This window comes from Calliopsis andreniformis, unplaced genomic scaffold, assembly GCF_051401765.1.
Source record: "Calliopsis andreniformis isolate RMS-2024a unplaced genomic scaffold, iyCalAndr_principal scaffold0048, whole genome shotgun sequence".
Classification (NCBI taxonomy): domain Eukaryota; kingdom Metazoa; phylum Arthropoda; class Insecta; order Hymenoptera; family Andrenidae; genus Calliopsis; species Calliopsis andreniformis.
The window spans coordinates 2,296,775-2,314,072 of NW_027480457.1; the positions used below are offsets into that span (position 1 = coordinate 2,296,775).

General features: G+C 37.5%; 1 protein-coding gene across 5 annotated transcripts in view; it reads right to left on the minus strand.

Annotated features, from left to right (window-relative positions):
* The window catches only part of LOC143187526 (ras-specific guanine nucleotide-releasing factor 1), a 245,855-nt gene that overhangs the window by 120,285 nt on the left and 108,272 nt on the right, over nucleotides 1-17,298 (minus strand). For all 5 annotated transcript variants that reach the window (XM_076391739.1, XM_076391740.1, XM_076391741.1 and 2 more), the window contains 2 exons: nucleotides 15,245-15,627; nucleotides 3,206-3,315 (listed from right to left, as the gene is read on the minus strand). In XM_076391739.1, the coding sequence (XP_076247854.1) occupies nucleotides 3,206-3,315; nucleotides 15,245-15,627 (493 nt within the window). The remainder of the gene's footprint in view (nucleotides 1-3,205; nucleotides 3,316-15,244; nucleotides 15,628-17,298) is intronic.

Sequence of the window (17,298 nt, forward strand, 5' to 3'; positions counted from 1 at the left end):
ATTGTGAGATGTTCCCATGGGAAGTGAGATTTTGTATGAGCAGTAGACAGAGGTGTTTTTGGCTGGCCTGAGGACGGAAACGTGAGTAGGTGTTAGACCGTATTTTACAATTTCTTCCTTTAGGGTATCAATAGGAACTTCAGCCAGTCCCTTCAGCACAACAGTTGAATGTTTCTGAGAGTTTAATGTGAAAATGTGAAAAGGTGTGCTTCCTGCAATCAATTTTTGTTTCAGGTTAGAGAAGTCGTCGACCTTTGTTAGTTGGATTCTAACCTGTTTACCCAGAAACTTGAGGTTAAATTCTTTTCCATAATTTGACTCCAGTGATTTGAATAATTTCACGATGTCTCCATCAAACTTTTTAATGTAAATAGGGGGAGGTTTTTCTCCTTTGGTATCTTGTGGGCTAACTGTCTGACGAATGAGGTTGGTGTTTTCGGGAGTGACAGAAGTCGAAGTGATGAAGGAATTCAATATGTCAAATCGGTTATGTGTTGTGATGTTCGGTATGTTTTCATAGTCCATATTAGTGGGCGAGGTTCTAATTTGTGTGTTGATTAATTTGATCCCCGAGGCAGAAGGGAGATTATTAAACTTAGGCTGATCCTTCATATGGTTTACGATAACTTGTTTTGGAGTGCTCCGTATGGTCTCCGTAGCCGATTCCTTTGGAGCTGAGTCCCTCATAAGGTCAAACTGGCTCCTGAATGCCTTCAGAGCGATCGTCGTCGGATCCGTAATTTTTGCTTTCTTTGCCTTCTACAGGCCGGGAGCGTCCCTTGAGTTGTGAACTCTGCCCAGAGGCAGTTTGCCCTTGGGTGTTGACTTTTTCGATTTTTAACTATTACCGGACAATTGTCTGTAATGTTTATACTTAGCCGAGTTGTTTGTAACAAGGAGTAGAGTTCTGCTCAGTAGTGGAGCTGCTCCTACGTGCGATAGAACGCTCTCCCTATTTGCCGCTTTCGTGGCGCTTTATATTGTTACAGTGTCACGAATTGTCTTGCGAGTTTCGCAGTGCCGCATTGCGGCCGCGACGATGACTAACTGCCTCTTGTGTGTGGAGAATTCGCGTGTGGGAGTTCCCGAGTGGGGAGTTTGCGGCCTCCTAACACGGTACAACACGTTACAAACACTTTACAAAAATATGTGTGTTTCTTGGGTGTGTGGTTCATACGAGGTAATGTGTGAGATGTGGGGTGCATGGTTAGCATTGAATGAAATGCATTTCTCTATTTTTAATTCTAAACAATAGTCCACTTATAAATATTTTACTAACTGGAAACATCAGCGAAGCAGATTACGAATGGTAACTAATAATACGTTAAAGTCGTCTGTCAAATACGCTAAATCTGCTAGGTTTTACATACATAGAACTTTTTAACCGGTAAATCCATAAAGTTAAAGGTATTGAGTTTTGAATTCTACTCCTGGCTGAAATCTTTTTTTTTGGACTATTCTAGGCTCAGAAAAAATTACTCTCGCAGGTTGGAAAATTTTTAAAAAGAAATGCAGCTTTATCTTAAATGCCAGTCTTTAAATAGTGAGTTCCGTATGTTTGAGTGACTTGTCTTTCAGGATCAGTGATAACCACTTGATATTAAAACCATCGAACGTTGGCAGTCGAAACTGAAACAAAACAGTATGCGATCTGGCTGACCGCTACGTGCGATTTCGAATTGCTGCACAAATTATTGGTGTTCTTTCCATATACCGCTGCAACAGATCTAATAGAGATTCTTCCTGCTCAAGAAAGGCTTCTCCGGTAACGTCGAATATGTTATATGCGAAATAGGGCAAATTCTAAACTGTCGGCTCAGCAGCAGCGACCTTGATAAGGCTCAGGTATAGCTTCTCAAAGTACAACCACAGTTTTGTAGAGCGTCGGGTGTAACCACAGGGGCGTTACACTACTGTAAATAGTCCCTGATTTGTGAATGCCAGCAACTTTTTAGTCTATACTTCACCTGTGTATGTTACTTATGTTCTTTTCCACAAGCATTTTCGACCTTTAAAACATTATAAAAATTAAACTGTAAGAAATGGAACAAAATATATCGAAACTTGTTTCTTCTATTGCTCCTTCTCAATGCATCTGCAAAATTAAGAACTCTTCTCACTGTTAGTTTAACGTATAGACATGTAAACTTTGAAGCATTATTACTGCAGAACGAAGGCAGATCGGACACTATGTTATAGGATATTTGGGATGCTCCAATTGGGACACCCTACCCCCTTTAAAACATGTCAACGTATACTTGTTACATTCTGTATAAATATCTATGAATACTTTTTATTTTACATCGTAATGTATAATGTACCAAGCACAGTATTGTCTTAAGTAATTTTGGACATGTAGCTTTGTAATGTATCAGAGACAATAGTGAACACAACAACAGAATTACATTAGTAAATACGTTCCAAATTATCACCAATTCGCCATCCCCATTTCTACAGGAGATTCAACTGCTTGATAGTAGGGTTCATTTAGACTACGACCTCGGGGAAGTTCGTCAGACCCGATTTGGCTAGTCAGGCCACATTGTTGGGATTGATAGAGATAAGGTTTTCAAATTTATTGTGAAGCCCAGTTTCACTTTTATAGTGGCACTATTATAGTTAATCGTGTGAATGAAGTAATTAAAGCATTGTTTAAGCTAAATATATAAGTGCAGTATATGAAAGTTTGTGTGTATAATTACGTATGTAAAACATAAGACACCAACTGCTATTATTTTAAGAAAAATTCAATGGAAAATGGGTACAACATTTTTTCCTTGTTAATAGCTAGTTCTATTTTTGCTTGTGCGCCCATATTCTTCAGTGTAGAAATCTATCAAAATCAGTGAATCACAAAATCGTGTAAAGAGATAGAATCAATAATGTTTAAGGAAATTGAAAAATATATTTGAAAAATATAATCTAGCCAGCGTGGTGGCAGACTAGCCTCCGTCAAATTTTTTTCCAACGGGTTTTAGATGGTGACCTCTACGTGACCGTCAGCTGACATTCGTACTGCGCTAGCGCAGAAGCTAGCCTACCGTAGGTTAAACGGATAGTGTGAATCAGCACAAAAACAGCATAATTTCTACTTGTATGGAACTACTTTAATTTATTATTTATTATTACTTTAATTTAGTAATATTATGACGTAATACACTGTACAATAATAATAATTATACAATAAAATTGAGAAGTACTATACCAGAAACTGAACTAGCACCACTAGTTCTTCGAGGTGAAATACTACTTCTTCTTCGATCGTCCGTCTGTGACTGTGCATCTGGTGCATTTACACTCAAAAGATCTAAAGATCTGCAAGTAAAAATATGTTCTATAGAAGAACTTGTTAACGCAACATAAAACAATACGTACTAATTATGACATCGTAAATGTGTGACTCGACTGAGGTAACAACGAGCAGCATCTTGTCGCTTCTTGTTGTTGCTTTCAAAAGGTTTCTAATCAACTGTAACCTATGAAAACATTTGTCCACACTGAAGCAACATAGTCCGAGGAATATTTGAAATACGTAGGTTGCATTCGTTGGCGGCAACAAGTTGTCCACGTACGTATGAACCGTATTCGTTTCATCAGCTACAAAATCGGGTGACAAAGCGTACAGATTGAAAAAACATCTGTTTGTCTTGTAAATAGAAACAAACAACAAGCAGCGACATTGTCACCAGTGGCAGAAACATAAAGAAATTACGACAAGAAGCGGTGACTTCTCAAGAAATATGGAACGGCAATAAAATGCTGCTCGTTGGTGCTTCAATGGAGCCGCACCTTAATAATTACATTAGATCTAATGGCAAATGCTGTTTGTTCTACTTGATATTTTATTAAAATACATTGGTCTGCTAAACATTTAAGCTTCATATACAATTTTGTATACATGTAAGTATAACACTGTTCGACAAATTTTGACTTTTTTTCGATTTTGTAAGCGTGAATAAACATTTCTTATAGATTTCGACGTGCTGATTACTAGTCTGCAAACCGTTTCCCCCCAGAACGTACAGTTTTTGAAAAAATCAATTTTGAAAAAAATGATAAATTTTCAACTTTGGGATTTTTTTCTGCTTTTACCGTAGTAGTTATTTAGTTGCTCTTTGCACGAAATGTGGACTCTCCCGAATAAAATAATATAAATACTTATTAGATTATAAACATCGAAATAGGTTTAAATAACAATTAAAGTGAAAAGGACACCCAAAACGCACCCATTTTTGCTGATATTCTTCACTTTATTTCAAAAAGTAAGGGTCTAGGAGAATATTTGACTATACCACGCGATAGAGCAAACCTTTCTACTAAGGAAGGCATCAGGCGAATGTCCAAAATTATTTTTGTTTTCAATATAGAAATAAAAGAGTTTGGCGAAACGCGCGGCGGCGACAGTGGTACTCAATGACAGCGGCGCGCGCGGAGGACGCCTCGCCTACCGCCTGCCGTTCAGCGGTCCCTTTACGCATTGACGTCATTGAGTACCACTGTCGCTGCCGCGCGTTTCGCCAAACTCTTTTATTTCTATATTGAAAACAAAAATAATTTTGGACATTCGCCTGATGCCTTCCTTAGTAGAAAGGTTTGCTCTATCGCGTGGTATAGTCAAATTTTCTCCTAGACCCTTACTTTTTGAAATAAAACAACAATTTTAAAAAATGTTTAGTTTTATTTTCACAAAACATTGAAAGATCCATTTTTTTGACAAGCATGCAAGTCATGGTTAAAGTTGCAGCGACTCAGTGTAGAAGAACGCCTAGACCAGACGTTACTGACTAATTACGAATAAACCTTACATCCAATATATTTTTCGATGCTAGTCAAACGGGGCTCTACCATTTTCGTGTCCCTCTCGACATTACGGATTCAGTCAGAAAATTTTACTTGTTTCGCCAATATTTCAATCGTAAACTACTTTGAATCTTAAAACTGCATTAAAAAAAATAGATTATATCCCATATTTTATTAATAAATTTCAATAAATAAGTAATCGTATGCTTCAAGAAATTTTTAATACGAGAACTATGCAAACATAATTGCGATAATTATACTCTTCAGGAAAATATTAGTGAGAATGAAAAAATGATGGAAATAACATTTGCATTTTTTATATAAAATATATTTTATAGTAATTCCAAGCATAACAAGTAATTTCTGTATACATATCCAACAAAGTTGTCTTTTTATTTAATGATTGATTTTAGTTTTTACCGTATTAAAGTAATGAAATTAATTTTAAAAGAATTACAAATTGCGTATTGTTCTTTCAAATAGTAAACGAAACATGAAAAATTCAAACGTTCCGTTGAAACAGAATCTGCTCATAATTTGACACTTACAGATTAACATAAAAAACGCAACATTATGTTTAAACAAATAGAATTAGCTTTTAAGACTTTGTAGCGTTATTGAGATCCTTGTCTTTAGAACTAACGTATTTAGAACCGTTGGTGCGAGTCGTTCAAGAGGTTTGATCTGAGTTCCTATTGACCTGAGTTCCGGGTCATAAAAAAAAGGTCTCCTTTGCCCGATTTCAGGAGAGTTTCCGTGAAGAAGCAAAATACAGTATTCTCGCGATAGTGGTATCAACTTTAGGACTGGTCCGGTTCGACTATCGAGTAGGTATTATGAATTTCGGTATCAGATTACTTGAGAGTGAATGAGGGTCAGGTTTGTTTTTCATGCAGAAAAGGACGGTGATTGAAGGAGAGAGAGAAACTGAAAATCGAGGCCCCGCAGGGGTTTGAATGTCTCGCGTATCAGTGAGACAACGTAACGTCATCAGAAGATATAAACTTTTTCATTTTTGATTTTTTGTGAATAAAAATTTCATTGTCATACTGGGGAGAATTTTCTGATTGAAATGATACCGAACATGATATGATTTAAATTATATTTATCGGTTCAACAAATGTTTCAACATTTCTTTCACTACATAAGTGTCAGTCAAAAGGTCGAACCCTTCCCGAGGCAAGAGAGGCCTTTAGTCCGCACCATCGGAAATCTAACGCGTTACTAACACCTCTTTTACGGTCAAGCTATCATGGTTATTTCGGCGGCCTAGATGCGAGCATTGACAGGAGACAGGTGCGAGACAACAACGCAGCCACCGACACGATCTCTTGCGGCGAATCTTCGGAATCCGGGAGCGACCAAGGTACCAGCCGCTCCAGAGTCACTCCACCCGGGGAGTGACGCGACGCCTAAATTGGGAGGCTGTCGTGGCCCATCAAGCCAACTCAGGGAGAACACACGATGGGAGGGCAGCACCACGGTTGTACGAGGACGCACCGATGGATGGGAACCAGCCAACGCGCGCGAGGTTGGCCACCTCGCCCGGTGTTCCGGGGAGAAGTCCTTAGCGGAGAGGCGCAGGGACGTTGCTATGGGAGCCGTCTCGCGGGTAGATGATGGCAGCGGATCCCGAAAGTGCGACGTCTAAAGGTCGAGTCACACATATCCGGGCGATCCGGGCCGGTCGTCGCAGAGCCTCTCCAGGACTTTCCGAGTGTTTAGCCGTCGCGTCGTAGATCGCATAACTATACCTCAGAGTACTCTTGACCGAGTAGGAATACAGTTGGTTCTCAAGAGTCGTGTACGAGAAGAAACATTTATGGCTTCTTTTTCTGACGAGGAATTAATTGTATTGATGACAATTATGGAGGAACACAAGGAAGAAAAGGAAGAGGGCAGTGTAAAAAAAAAGTGGGTCCATGATGCATGGAAGAAAAGAAATAGTGAAGGTGAATTTGTAACATTGTACAAAGAATTAATCGACGACGAAGTAAAATTTGCGGAATATTTTAGAATGTCAAGATGTACAGTTGAAATATTATTATCTAAGATAGAACACAGCATAAAAAAGAAAGATACGCGATGGAGATTATCTATCACCCCCCAGGAACGATTGGCAGTTACTCTAAGGTGAGTTAAATGGACAAAAAATTTAATTGTTTATACCAAGTACTTGTATTACTTTATTGGAGTTCCGTTTCAGATTCATTATCCCATAACTGTTATTCTTTATTATTTAATATTTACGCTTCACGTAATATTATGTTTTAATTTTGTTTTAGATTTCTAGCAACTGGCGATTCGTAGAAAAGAATTTCATTCACGTATCGCCTCGGCCAAAGCACGGTACACACGATTGTGAACGATACATGCAGAGCAATAGTGGAATGCCTCATGCAGGAAACAAAGTCACTGCCAAGTGAAGAAAGATGGAAGGAAATCGCCAAAGAATTTAATGACCTGTAGAACTTTCCCAACTGCATTGGTGCGATAGACAGGAAGCACGTAGTTATAAAAGCTCCTGCAAATACCGGGACGCAATATTTCAACTATAAAAAAAACATTTTCAATTATTCTGTTGGCTGTTGTCGATGCACGGTATAATTTTCTTGCCGTAGACGTAGGGTTCGATGATGGAATGTTTAAGTAGTAAAAGACTCGTAGAGTGCGATGGTGGAATTTTTTCGCATTCCAATTTTGGAAAAGCATTGGAACGTGAAACTTTTAATGTCCCGAAAGAAACATCGTTACGGAACTTGACGAAAAAAGCTACATTTGTTTTAGTTGGAGACAAAGCTTTCCCTTTGAAAACGTACTTGATGAGACCATATCCGGCACAATAAATGGAAGACTCTTAGAAAGTAATTTATAATTACCGTCTGTCGCGAACAAGAAGGGTGGTAGAAAATACTTTTGGTATATTGTCTTAAAAATTTAGAATTTATAATCGGCGCATTGAGTGTTCACAGGCAAATATTGATTATTTTATATTGTCCACGTGTATTCTACAAAATTTTATTCGCAAACACGATGGGAAAAATGTTTCCACTAGTAATGTAGACGCTCCCACGGCATCCACATCATCTTCAGAAGCAAATGTGGCTTTGCAAAATTCGCCGCTACAAAGTGGCAATTCCGCCAGAGCTGCATTTCAAGTGAGGGAGATATTAAAAGAATATTTTAATGAAGAAGGAGCCGTAGCCTGGCAAAATAATAGGTTTTAAATCTGTAAAATTATCTATTATTTCTAAATTTAAAAATTTATTATATAAGCTAATATTATAAATCAACAATGTAAATCTAATATTATAAATTTAACAATGTATAATATAATCTAGTGTATGTGCATTCGTTCGTGCGTGTGTGTATATATATAAAACAATATACTATTTTCTATGTTATTGTGGGTCAAAATTATTGTAAAATTGTTGACTTGTGGATCAGCATGTGTGTATATATATAAAACAATATACTGTTTTCTATGTTATTGTGGGTCAAAATCATTGTAAAATTGTTGACATGTAGATGAGCTTTCTCCTAATCCTTCTTCTCCTAAATTATCTTCTTCCATCCTTCTATCCTCCTCGCGGAGTGCATCGAATTCGCATTCTTGTACTAAATTAACAATCTTACTGCGTAATATGCTTTGTTTAATCGGAGGAAGTTTTTCGACCATTAATTTAATTGTATCGAAAAATTTGTCGGATACAGATGGCCGAGTTTGATTTTTTTTCATTAAGTACTCCAGTAATTTTGAAGATGCAGATTGATCATTCTTTTTCCTTGGTATGGATTCTTGGCTACTGTAAAATGGCTCTGATTTGTCTCCTGTTTACTACTCTGCTGTTGTGTCCTGAGTATTTTCAATTGTGGCAGATTCTGCTTCTTCCACCGTTTCTTGCACAATGGGCACTTCCCTACTATTAGTACGATTTGGTGCATTATTTGGTATACTGTAAATGGTGTCCTTCTCGGTCATATGATAATTTAAACATGACAGTTGGTTTGAAAATTTGTATGATTTCATAGACCGTGCAGCTTGACCGCTTCGTCCCTCCGATTTTCACAAGGCCTTTCTATATTGGTCCCTTATGTTGTTCCATCTTGTTTTGCATGCTACTCCTACAAATATTATAATATTATAATATAATGAAATTTCAGCAAAATCCAATATACTGTTTTGTATCTAGTATAACATAGAGTGTTTGAGATAGTATTACAAAAATTTGAAGAGGTGATAGATCACGTGAATGTAAAGAAAAAACTTCTATATAACTTGGGCTCAAAACTGAACCATTTTTTAGAAAACTGTCATAAGCATTTAAGCCTGCAACCCCTGTAACTTACCACTGTCATTCATCTCTGCTCCTATTCTGCTCCAAATTTGCATCTTGTAGGCGGTGTCCATATACCTCTTATTTGTTTAGTCGTACAGCACAGATTCTTGCCAAACCAATTCAATTAATTTTTCACAATCCATGCTTATTACTAAAAAAACGAAATATTAGTTAATATACAATGGAGGCACATTTTACTGTATTTTCCCTTCATTATTTTGAAGTCTATTTTCATAGAATAAAACTTACGTTTTGTCTATGCAGTACAGGAAAGTCAAGATAGAGGCTCTACACTTTCTTCGCAGCACCACGTTCAACTGTCACTAATTAACTGAATTTTTTCCACGACACCTTTGAATATTCGAAACAGTAGAAAAACCCGCGAGGTGGAGCTTTTGAGTTTACCATGTTACTGTTTTATAACGAGGCACCCGTTAAACTTGCAATTATCGGTAAGTATAGGTGAAATTTGGAACGGTACACGATCCTTAGGTTGTTATGGGCCACCAGCCAGCTACCTGCCGTTTTCTTTCGACTACAAAATACCGATGCTTACTTGCAAGACGCAAGAGTTACGTATGTTCTTCTCGCATTACACGACGAAAAATATAGTACGTTAAAGTAATGACTTAATTTCTGCTCGTGCAGTATTACAGAATACAATTATTGCACATTACATTTATCCATCTAAGTATTCCTTGCTGCGAATAATTATAATAATACAAGTTGAGGTGACAATTTCAGTTGGAGTATCCTATGTATAAATTAGAAGAACCTACACTATAACAATACATTTACTGTATTAAAAAAATTCCAAATTCATAGCGCGGCGCACTGTAGTCGGGTCGGTGGACTCCGATACAGCGTTCAATTTAATTAACTTACCCTGCGATAATTGTATCGCCAACAAGTTACACGAAAAAGTATCAGGTTTTGTACGAACGAGTTCGCAATATTGGTAAAGGAACATAGAATGGATTTGCAAATTTTGTAACATTCGGGTCATTCCACGCGAACTTTTTTTTTTAAATTTATATTCTATAAAACTGATGGAACACGGGAAAGGTAAGCGGTCGGCGGTCAGTACCTTCGCCTGGAGCAGCAGCGAAACCTCCCCTACCCGGTTTATGACACATTGTAAAACAATAAGCCTATTCTCCTGCAAAGGATTTTTATGATATCTATCATACATGTATTCTATCGTGTATTACCCCTCTATTAAAATCCTTTAAGGGGGCAGACTCCTTGTGTTTTGAGCTGTGTGCGTGCGCTCACACAAGCAAAGAAAGTCATACACGTATACGCGATGAGCGAGAGAGACAAACGGTTTCGCAAATTACGCTTTACGTCTCGATACTTGCATAAATGAATTTTTCGCGGGTACAGAACCCACGAGTAGACTTCACTACAGGGTGCTCTGGTCCATTTAAACTCCAATAAACACTATACGTTGAGAAAACTGTAAAATTACAAACTGTAAGCATGAAACAGACGCTGTTGTAAACGAGCAAGATGGCTGCCGAAGTGACATTTTTGCAAATATCTCACGATTTAATGGTTTTTTCACTCATAGCACACCAGAGCACCCTTCCTTGAATTAGCACAATATCGTGGAAATGCGATTTTTCTCAATTTAACACTTCTTGAAGGCGTAAAGCGTAATTTTCGTTGTATACCCGTTTTGACACAAAAATAGTTCAACGATTTGCCGTTAGAAGCGTTAATGGTATATCTCAATCAATTTGGTCATATTACCATTAGCATCGATAAAAATACAGATCAGTCGGTAAATGTAATCTAGAATTTGACAGCTGAATGGCGTATTCATCGAATACACGAATACAGACGCAAGAAAGGCTTAGTTGCCAAAACGTATTGAAAGTTTGGTCACGCTGTTGCCACATATATGTATGTACATATTACAATTCTGCCCATCAGGAAAACTTGAACGAATCCAACTCCAGCCGCGATTTTGATTCTTACTAATACGGAAACATCGCGAGGTGAAAGTCTCCGATTTTGATGAAACTTTGTAGGATTGTAGAATAGCCGAAAATATTCGACACGTATTTTTTTTTATTGCTTCTAATTCATCTAAAGGGTATGAAAACCACCCCCAAAGTTGGGGGTGGAAAACATATTTCGTTTAATATCTCCAAAACTAGTGCGTACAGCAAAATGATATAAATGGGGCGATTGTGTATTTTTGAACGACGAATCCACCTGTGTAAATAGTTTTTAAAAATATCAATTTATTTAAAAAATATATTAAAAAATAGTATATTGTCGTTGTTTTCACTGACAACATGCTGATCGATCGTTTTGCAAATTTGTATGCAAATACTATGAACCAAAACACAAAATACGGCTAAAATAGAATTTTGAATTTTTACGTTATAAAGAAAATAATAGCATTCCTAGTTAAACTGCATTTTGTGCGAAATTGGACCCTGAAACGAGTGGTTTTACGAAAAATATATACCCCTATAATGTTTTTGTCATTATATTATGATACATGTTGTTTATTGTTCACTAAATGTATAAATTATAACATTGCTAATGAATACTCGCAACGTCTTGCACTCGTTGCAAACAGTACGAGAGGTTCAGTGTGAGTGACACTTGCATCGATGAAAATGTAGCAAGTAAAGGTGATTTACAAATCATTATTCTTCAATAGTTATTATTTACTATAAACAAACAATTGGAATTGTTCCAGAAGTTATAGTTTAATCCACTAATTTTACACGAAAGTATCTTAGTTGAGTATGAATTAGGCATTCCCTCATAATCTGTAGGTGCCTGGTTCGAATCTCGTAGTAGCTTTTAATTTTTTTTTTGTTTTCAATTTTTATTTTAAATAATTCTAATTTTTGTATACCTTTTCACAGATTACAATTATACCACTCATAACATTTTTATTTTTAAATAAAAAAAATTAAAATAATTTCGTTTGTTTATTTCTTAAAAAGTATGAATGAATGATTGAATGAATAGCATGAATTTAATGAATTATTTGTTCTATATATATAAGTTTTAGGATTTCACATATTAGTATATATATATGCCCATAATTATGAAAGTGGTCTAAATTGTATATTTCTTATTTTGGGATATTGAAAGGATTACACTTAAATAAATTAGAAAATATTTTTATATTACGTAACATTATAATTAGTCTTGATTAATGAACATTTATTATAAATGTGAAATTTTGTGTGAATCTCATACGAAAATGTTCTTTCTTAGACCACTTTCATAATTTTGGGCACATATGTATTGTTTCATTCGTGATACTCTTTCTTTCTCGCTCGCACCGTCCTTTTCTATATTCCGTATGAAGCAAAATATCGGCTCAAGGCGTATTCAGTAGAGATTTACTGATGCATAAAATTGTAATTGATGTGGCAACAGTGTGACAGAACTTTCCTACGATGCGATTTGGCAATTATACCTTCGCACTTCTCATTTGTAATTCAACAGGATAACGCTAGATGCCACATTATCAAATGTCGCATGTATAAATTATATGTTTTCACTAATGCCCGTTTTTTCGCAACAGCGCTTCGATCGATTCGGAGTAGGCCCCGAAGGAGTCTGCCCCCTTAAGATAATATATAATCCTGTTTGGTGTCATTTTCATCAGAAAAATATTAGCATTTTATTAATTGCAATTCTGCCAACATCAACTGTGCAATTATAGAAATAATGTTTCGGTAATAGATACTACACCCACGTTTGCTTTTGTTGTTGAATCCCCGCTGTACAGACTCCAAGGGGTTTGACCCAGGGACCAATCAAGTCATAAAAAAAGGATCCGCCTGAAATGCTCGGGCGGCAACCGATAGGGACATTCGTTGTCAACGAATTTTATTTTTCCCAGACAAACCCGGACACTCCCGGTCGGACCAAGTGTAAATGGGTCCATTAAAAAATAAGGAACCGATAGTTTTTGGCCCGGCCCGTCTGGGCACAATCCGGGCACAATCCCGGCTTTTCCCGGACGGATATGTGTGAACGTCTCCATTTAAAAACAAAGGATTCATCTCGCCCAGCCCGGCCCGGCTCGCCCGGATGTGTGACTCGACCTTAATACTGCGTCTCGGATTCTCGCCGCAAAAAGTGTTCCAGGGGGACTCAGGGAGTCCCTGCCAATCAACAATCGTCATTCGAACGGCGCTAATATTTATTGGTCGCAAGATCGCGCGACACGAGCGAGCCAATCGGGGCATGGTGGGGAAAGCGTCGCGTGCCGAGATCCTGCCGCACTCGGCGATCTTGGCCTTCTTCTTGTACGGGACGCCGACCAGGTCGCAGGTGGTAGGTCTTCCCCATTTGTTCTCCCCGGTCAACTCGGAATAGCTCGGTTCGAACGCGACATCTTGGGAGGGCCGACTCCTGGTGGTCGTGTAGGCCGTGTAACGGGAAGGAAACCTGCGGGCTCGACCAAACAGCGAGCTCGCGGCTTAGCGGCGTAATAGCAAACGGTTGTCGCATGCGGGTACACCTTCGGCTTGCTGGTGTAACCTCGTGTAACAGCAGCCACGCAGGCGGTTCACTTACGCGTGCCGTACGTGCGCTTCAGCCTCGTCGCCGCTCGAAAACCATTGTAACACGATCGCTGTAGCGGGAAACGGGTAACTGCCTACGACCATGTCTCGCGGGACTGCGCGTGTAACCATCTCGAATAAAGCTTGTACGTTTCTCGCTAAAATACATCTCTTATTACATCAGAAAACCGTGTTTCGACTGGCGTTCTTGACGTAAGAACCCGAAATCCCAGATACGTTCCTCACCCTACGCCTGAGAGAACCTCGTCCCTCTCCGCGTAAAGAGCTAGCCTGGGCCGTGATTCGGAAAATAGAAGACGCATTCCACGCCGGTATCGCAAGATACCTGGCGCCTCGCCGCGGAGGCGCGTCGAAACAGTAGAAAACGCCCTCTCATGATAGACGAACGAACACCACATGACCGCTCACATTTTCCACGTGTCCGCTCATGTTCAACGCGTGCTTTTTTTCTAGTACATTTTTTAAGATAGCCTAACGATAGTTTAATTAGTAGTGTAATTAGTAGTGTATATAGTACTTTAAGAGTACTACCAATTATTGTGACTCCTAATTTCAACAAACTAAAGTAACCAAAGTCACTGTTACTGACTAATCCCGTTTCAATTTTTATATTATCGAGCAGATTTAACATGTTGTCTGCTGCTGGTGTCGCCGACAACCATTATTTTAAATTTATAATTTCTAAGTACTTCTTATACAATACTCAGAGGAGTTTCCAAAACTGTGCATATATGTATACATAAATATTCAAATAATACTGAAGTAACCAACAATAATACAAAATAATACACACATTAGTAAAGTATGAAATACTATTGCATAAATGAAAGATCATAAAAAAAGGTACATCTGGCAATCCGTACGTTAATTTGCTAAATATAGATAACTGTACTTGAATGGATTTTTCAATAAAAAAGAAAAATAACTTGATAAATGTTATGTTCCTATAATGTACCTTCTTTCTATCATTATTTTTATAGTAACATTTTCCTTTCTTCATATTATATAACTGATATGAATATTGTCGATAATGTCTATGAAAATCAGAAAATTCTGAGAATATATTTGTTTTTTGTTCTTCTATTACATTGAGTCAACTCATTTATTTTCTAGGTATAATATAATTGAAAGCCTCCACCTGTCGAGAAGTAATCACGTATGGCAGGGCCCGTATAGGACTAAATGATTTCTTAACCCATTTACCATTATCCATTCGGAATAATTAATCAATAAATATAATATACATTATTATATGCCCCAGCTTTCCCTCTACCTAGAAACCGCTATGTTATTGTAACTACGCTACCACTTCGCATAATATTGTTAACGACAATTGATAAAATAGAGTAACGGCTCGATAGTCTTACATAGAGGAATGTGAACATATTAATTTATTAAACATAATCCAGAGGCGTCTTAGCCACCCCGTAACAAACTGTAAGTAACAAGCAGTGTGAACTCCACTTGTAATATAGAAAAAATGCTCAAAGTAAAAATAACTATAACGATACATTAATAATTGATTAGACTCACACAAGAGAACCAGTGGGCATCTCAGCATCCGGTGGTTCAGCTTCGTAAAATACTTTTTTCAGGGCCTCCAATACTGTGACTCCATCAGTAAATACGCGGTACGTCAACAAAAACGTATTAAGAAAATCGATACTGAGAAATCGTAGATCCGTCAAACGTTGGAGCAAACGCTCTGGTGTAGCTGACCGAATTTGCGGAACCTTACAAGAATTTAGTGTTCTACTGAACCTGATATCCACTTCATCTTTGAATAGTTTCGGATCATTCTTGATCGATTGCGGCATCGTGACGGAACTGGTATCCGACAAAGAGCCATGAAGAAGATCGTTGAAGTGGACGTTATCCATACACTGGCTGATGTCGCTTATCCAGGCAGCTTTTTCCTATATTTATCACAGTCTTTGCTTAGTTTAGGCTTTTTTATAGTAATAAAATGCGTAACAAATATATGTCAAAATTTGTTAAAGGATTGGTAGGATACCGCAATTGAATCACAAAATATTCTATGATATAGTGTCCGATTTGCCTTCATTTTGCAGTAATAATGCTTTAAGGAGAACAAGTCTATATGGTAAATTAAAAGCCAGAGGATTTTGTAGTTTTACAGATATATTAAGAAAGAGCAATCAAGAAAAAGTCTTAGTACATTTTGTTTTTATATCAGATGTTTAACGTCGCATTAACAGCCGTGATTATTAGCGACTCAAGCGTAAGGTTTATGCTTTGTCGTACAAATGAGTTTATTTTAGATAGTGTAGTAGGTTTTGGATTTATTATATTTATTGTCCCTTAAGTTGTCTTCTGAAAACGTTTCTAAGTTGTACTGTTGTCTTTCCCTGAAATACTTTTTGTAGTGTACGATGATATGTTCTACTGTCAGGAGGGTCCTGAATGGTTTATAGTTTGGAGGTTCTTTTCTGTTGAGGAGATATTTGTGGACAAGCTTCATGTGTCCCAGTATGATTTTTAAGATCAGGATCTGATCGTATCTTGGGAGAGACTATTCTTTTTTTGAAAAAATCCTTTTTTGTAGATTAATCTTTCAATTATTATAGTCTGAATTTCTATATCAAGTTCGTTGAAGTAGTTATTTACCCTGCAGTAAAATGGGAGGGGTGCTCTTCTTTTTCTTGCCCGTAAGGGTTGAGTATAGCTTTGTTTGAGGATGTTTGGGACGCAGGATTTTGTGGGAGGGGGCGACTTTGATATTTCTTTGAAAGTATTTCCTTCTAATCTGCAGCAGTGATTCAGATACTTAACTGAGAATTTCATTAATGGGACTGGAGCGAAATGCACTACAGTTATTTTAAGTGCATTGTTTTGTATCGTACTTAGTTTCTTCAGTATCTCGTTATAGGCGGAGATGTAAATGACTGATGTGTAGTCCAGTTTTAATCTTACTATAGCTTTGTCATCATATTTATGTGTCAGTAGCAAAGGGTCCAGATCTGCTCCCTAGTTGTTTGCAGCAATTATTTTAAGTATATTGCGTCGTTGAGTTCCCAGGATAGTTGGCAGTCAAAAATTAGTCCCAGTAGTTTGATTGTGTTTGTTTGTTTCAGTGTCTCGTTGTTGAGTATTAATTTTATGCTTGGATGTCGATTTCTACTAAAGATAATTATTTCTGATTTGGTGTTAGAAAATTTAAAGCCTAAGGTAAGTGAGCATTCCTATAGTTTCTTTAGTATTTCTTAGAGCAATGTCTGGATGGTATCCCTTTACATATTAGAGTCAAGTCGTCGGCGGCTAGGAATCCTTTGACTGGGTTTGATAGGGTACACAGAATACCATTTTTAGGCTTCTGTAGACGAACGAGTGCTGTTGACTTTAACTTTAACGATTCTTGTAAATAGGAAATTACTAATAAAGTTTAGGATGTTTCCTTTGAGGTCATGTTTTTTGAGGATACTTAGGATATTGTTTCTTCGTAACATATTGTAGGCACTTTCAATGTCTAGGGACACAGCGACAGCACATTGTTTGATAACGAAAGCATCGCATACATGTGTTCCTAAATTTATTAGGTGGTCACAAGTAGAAGTGTCGAAATCCAC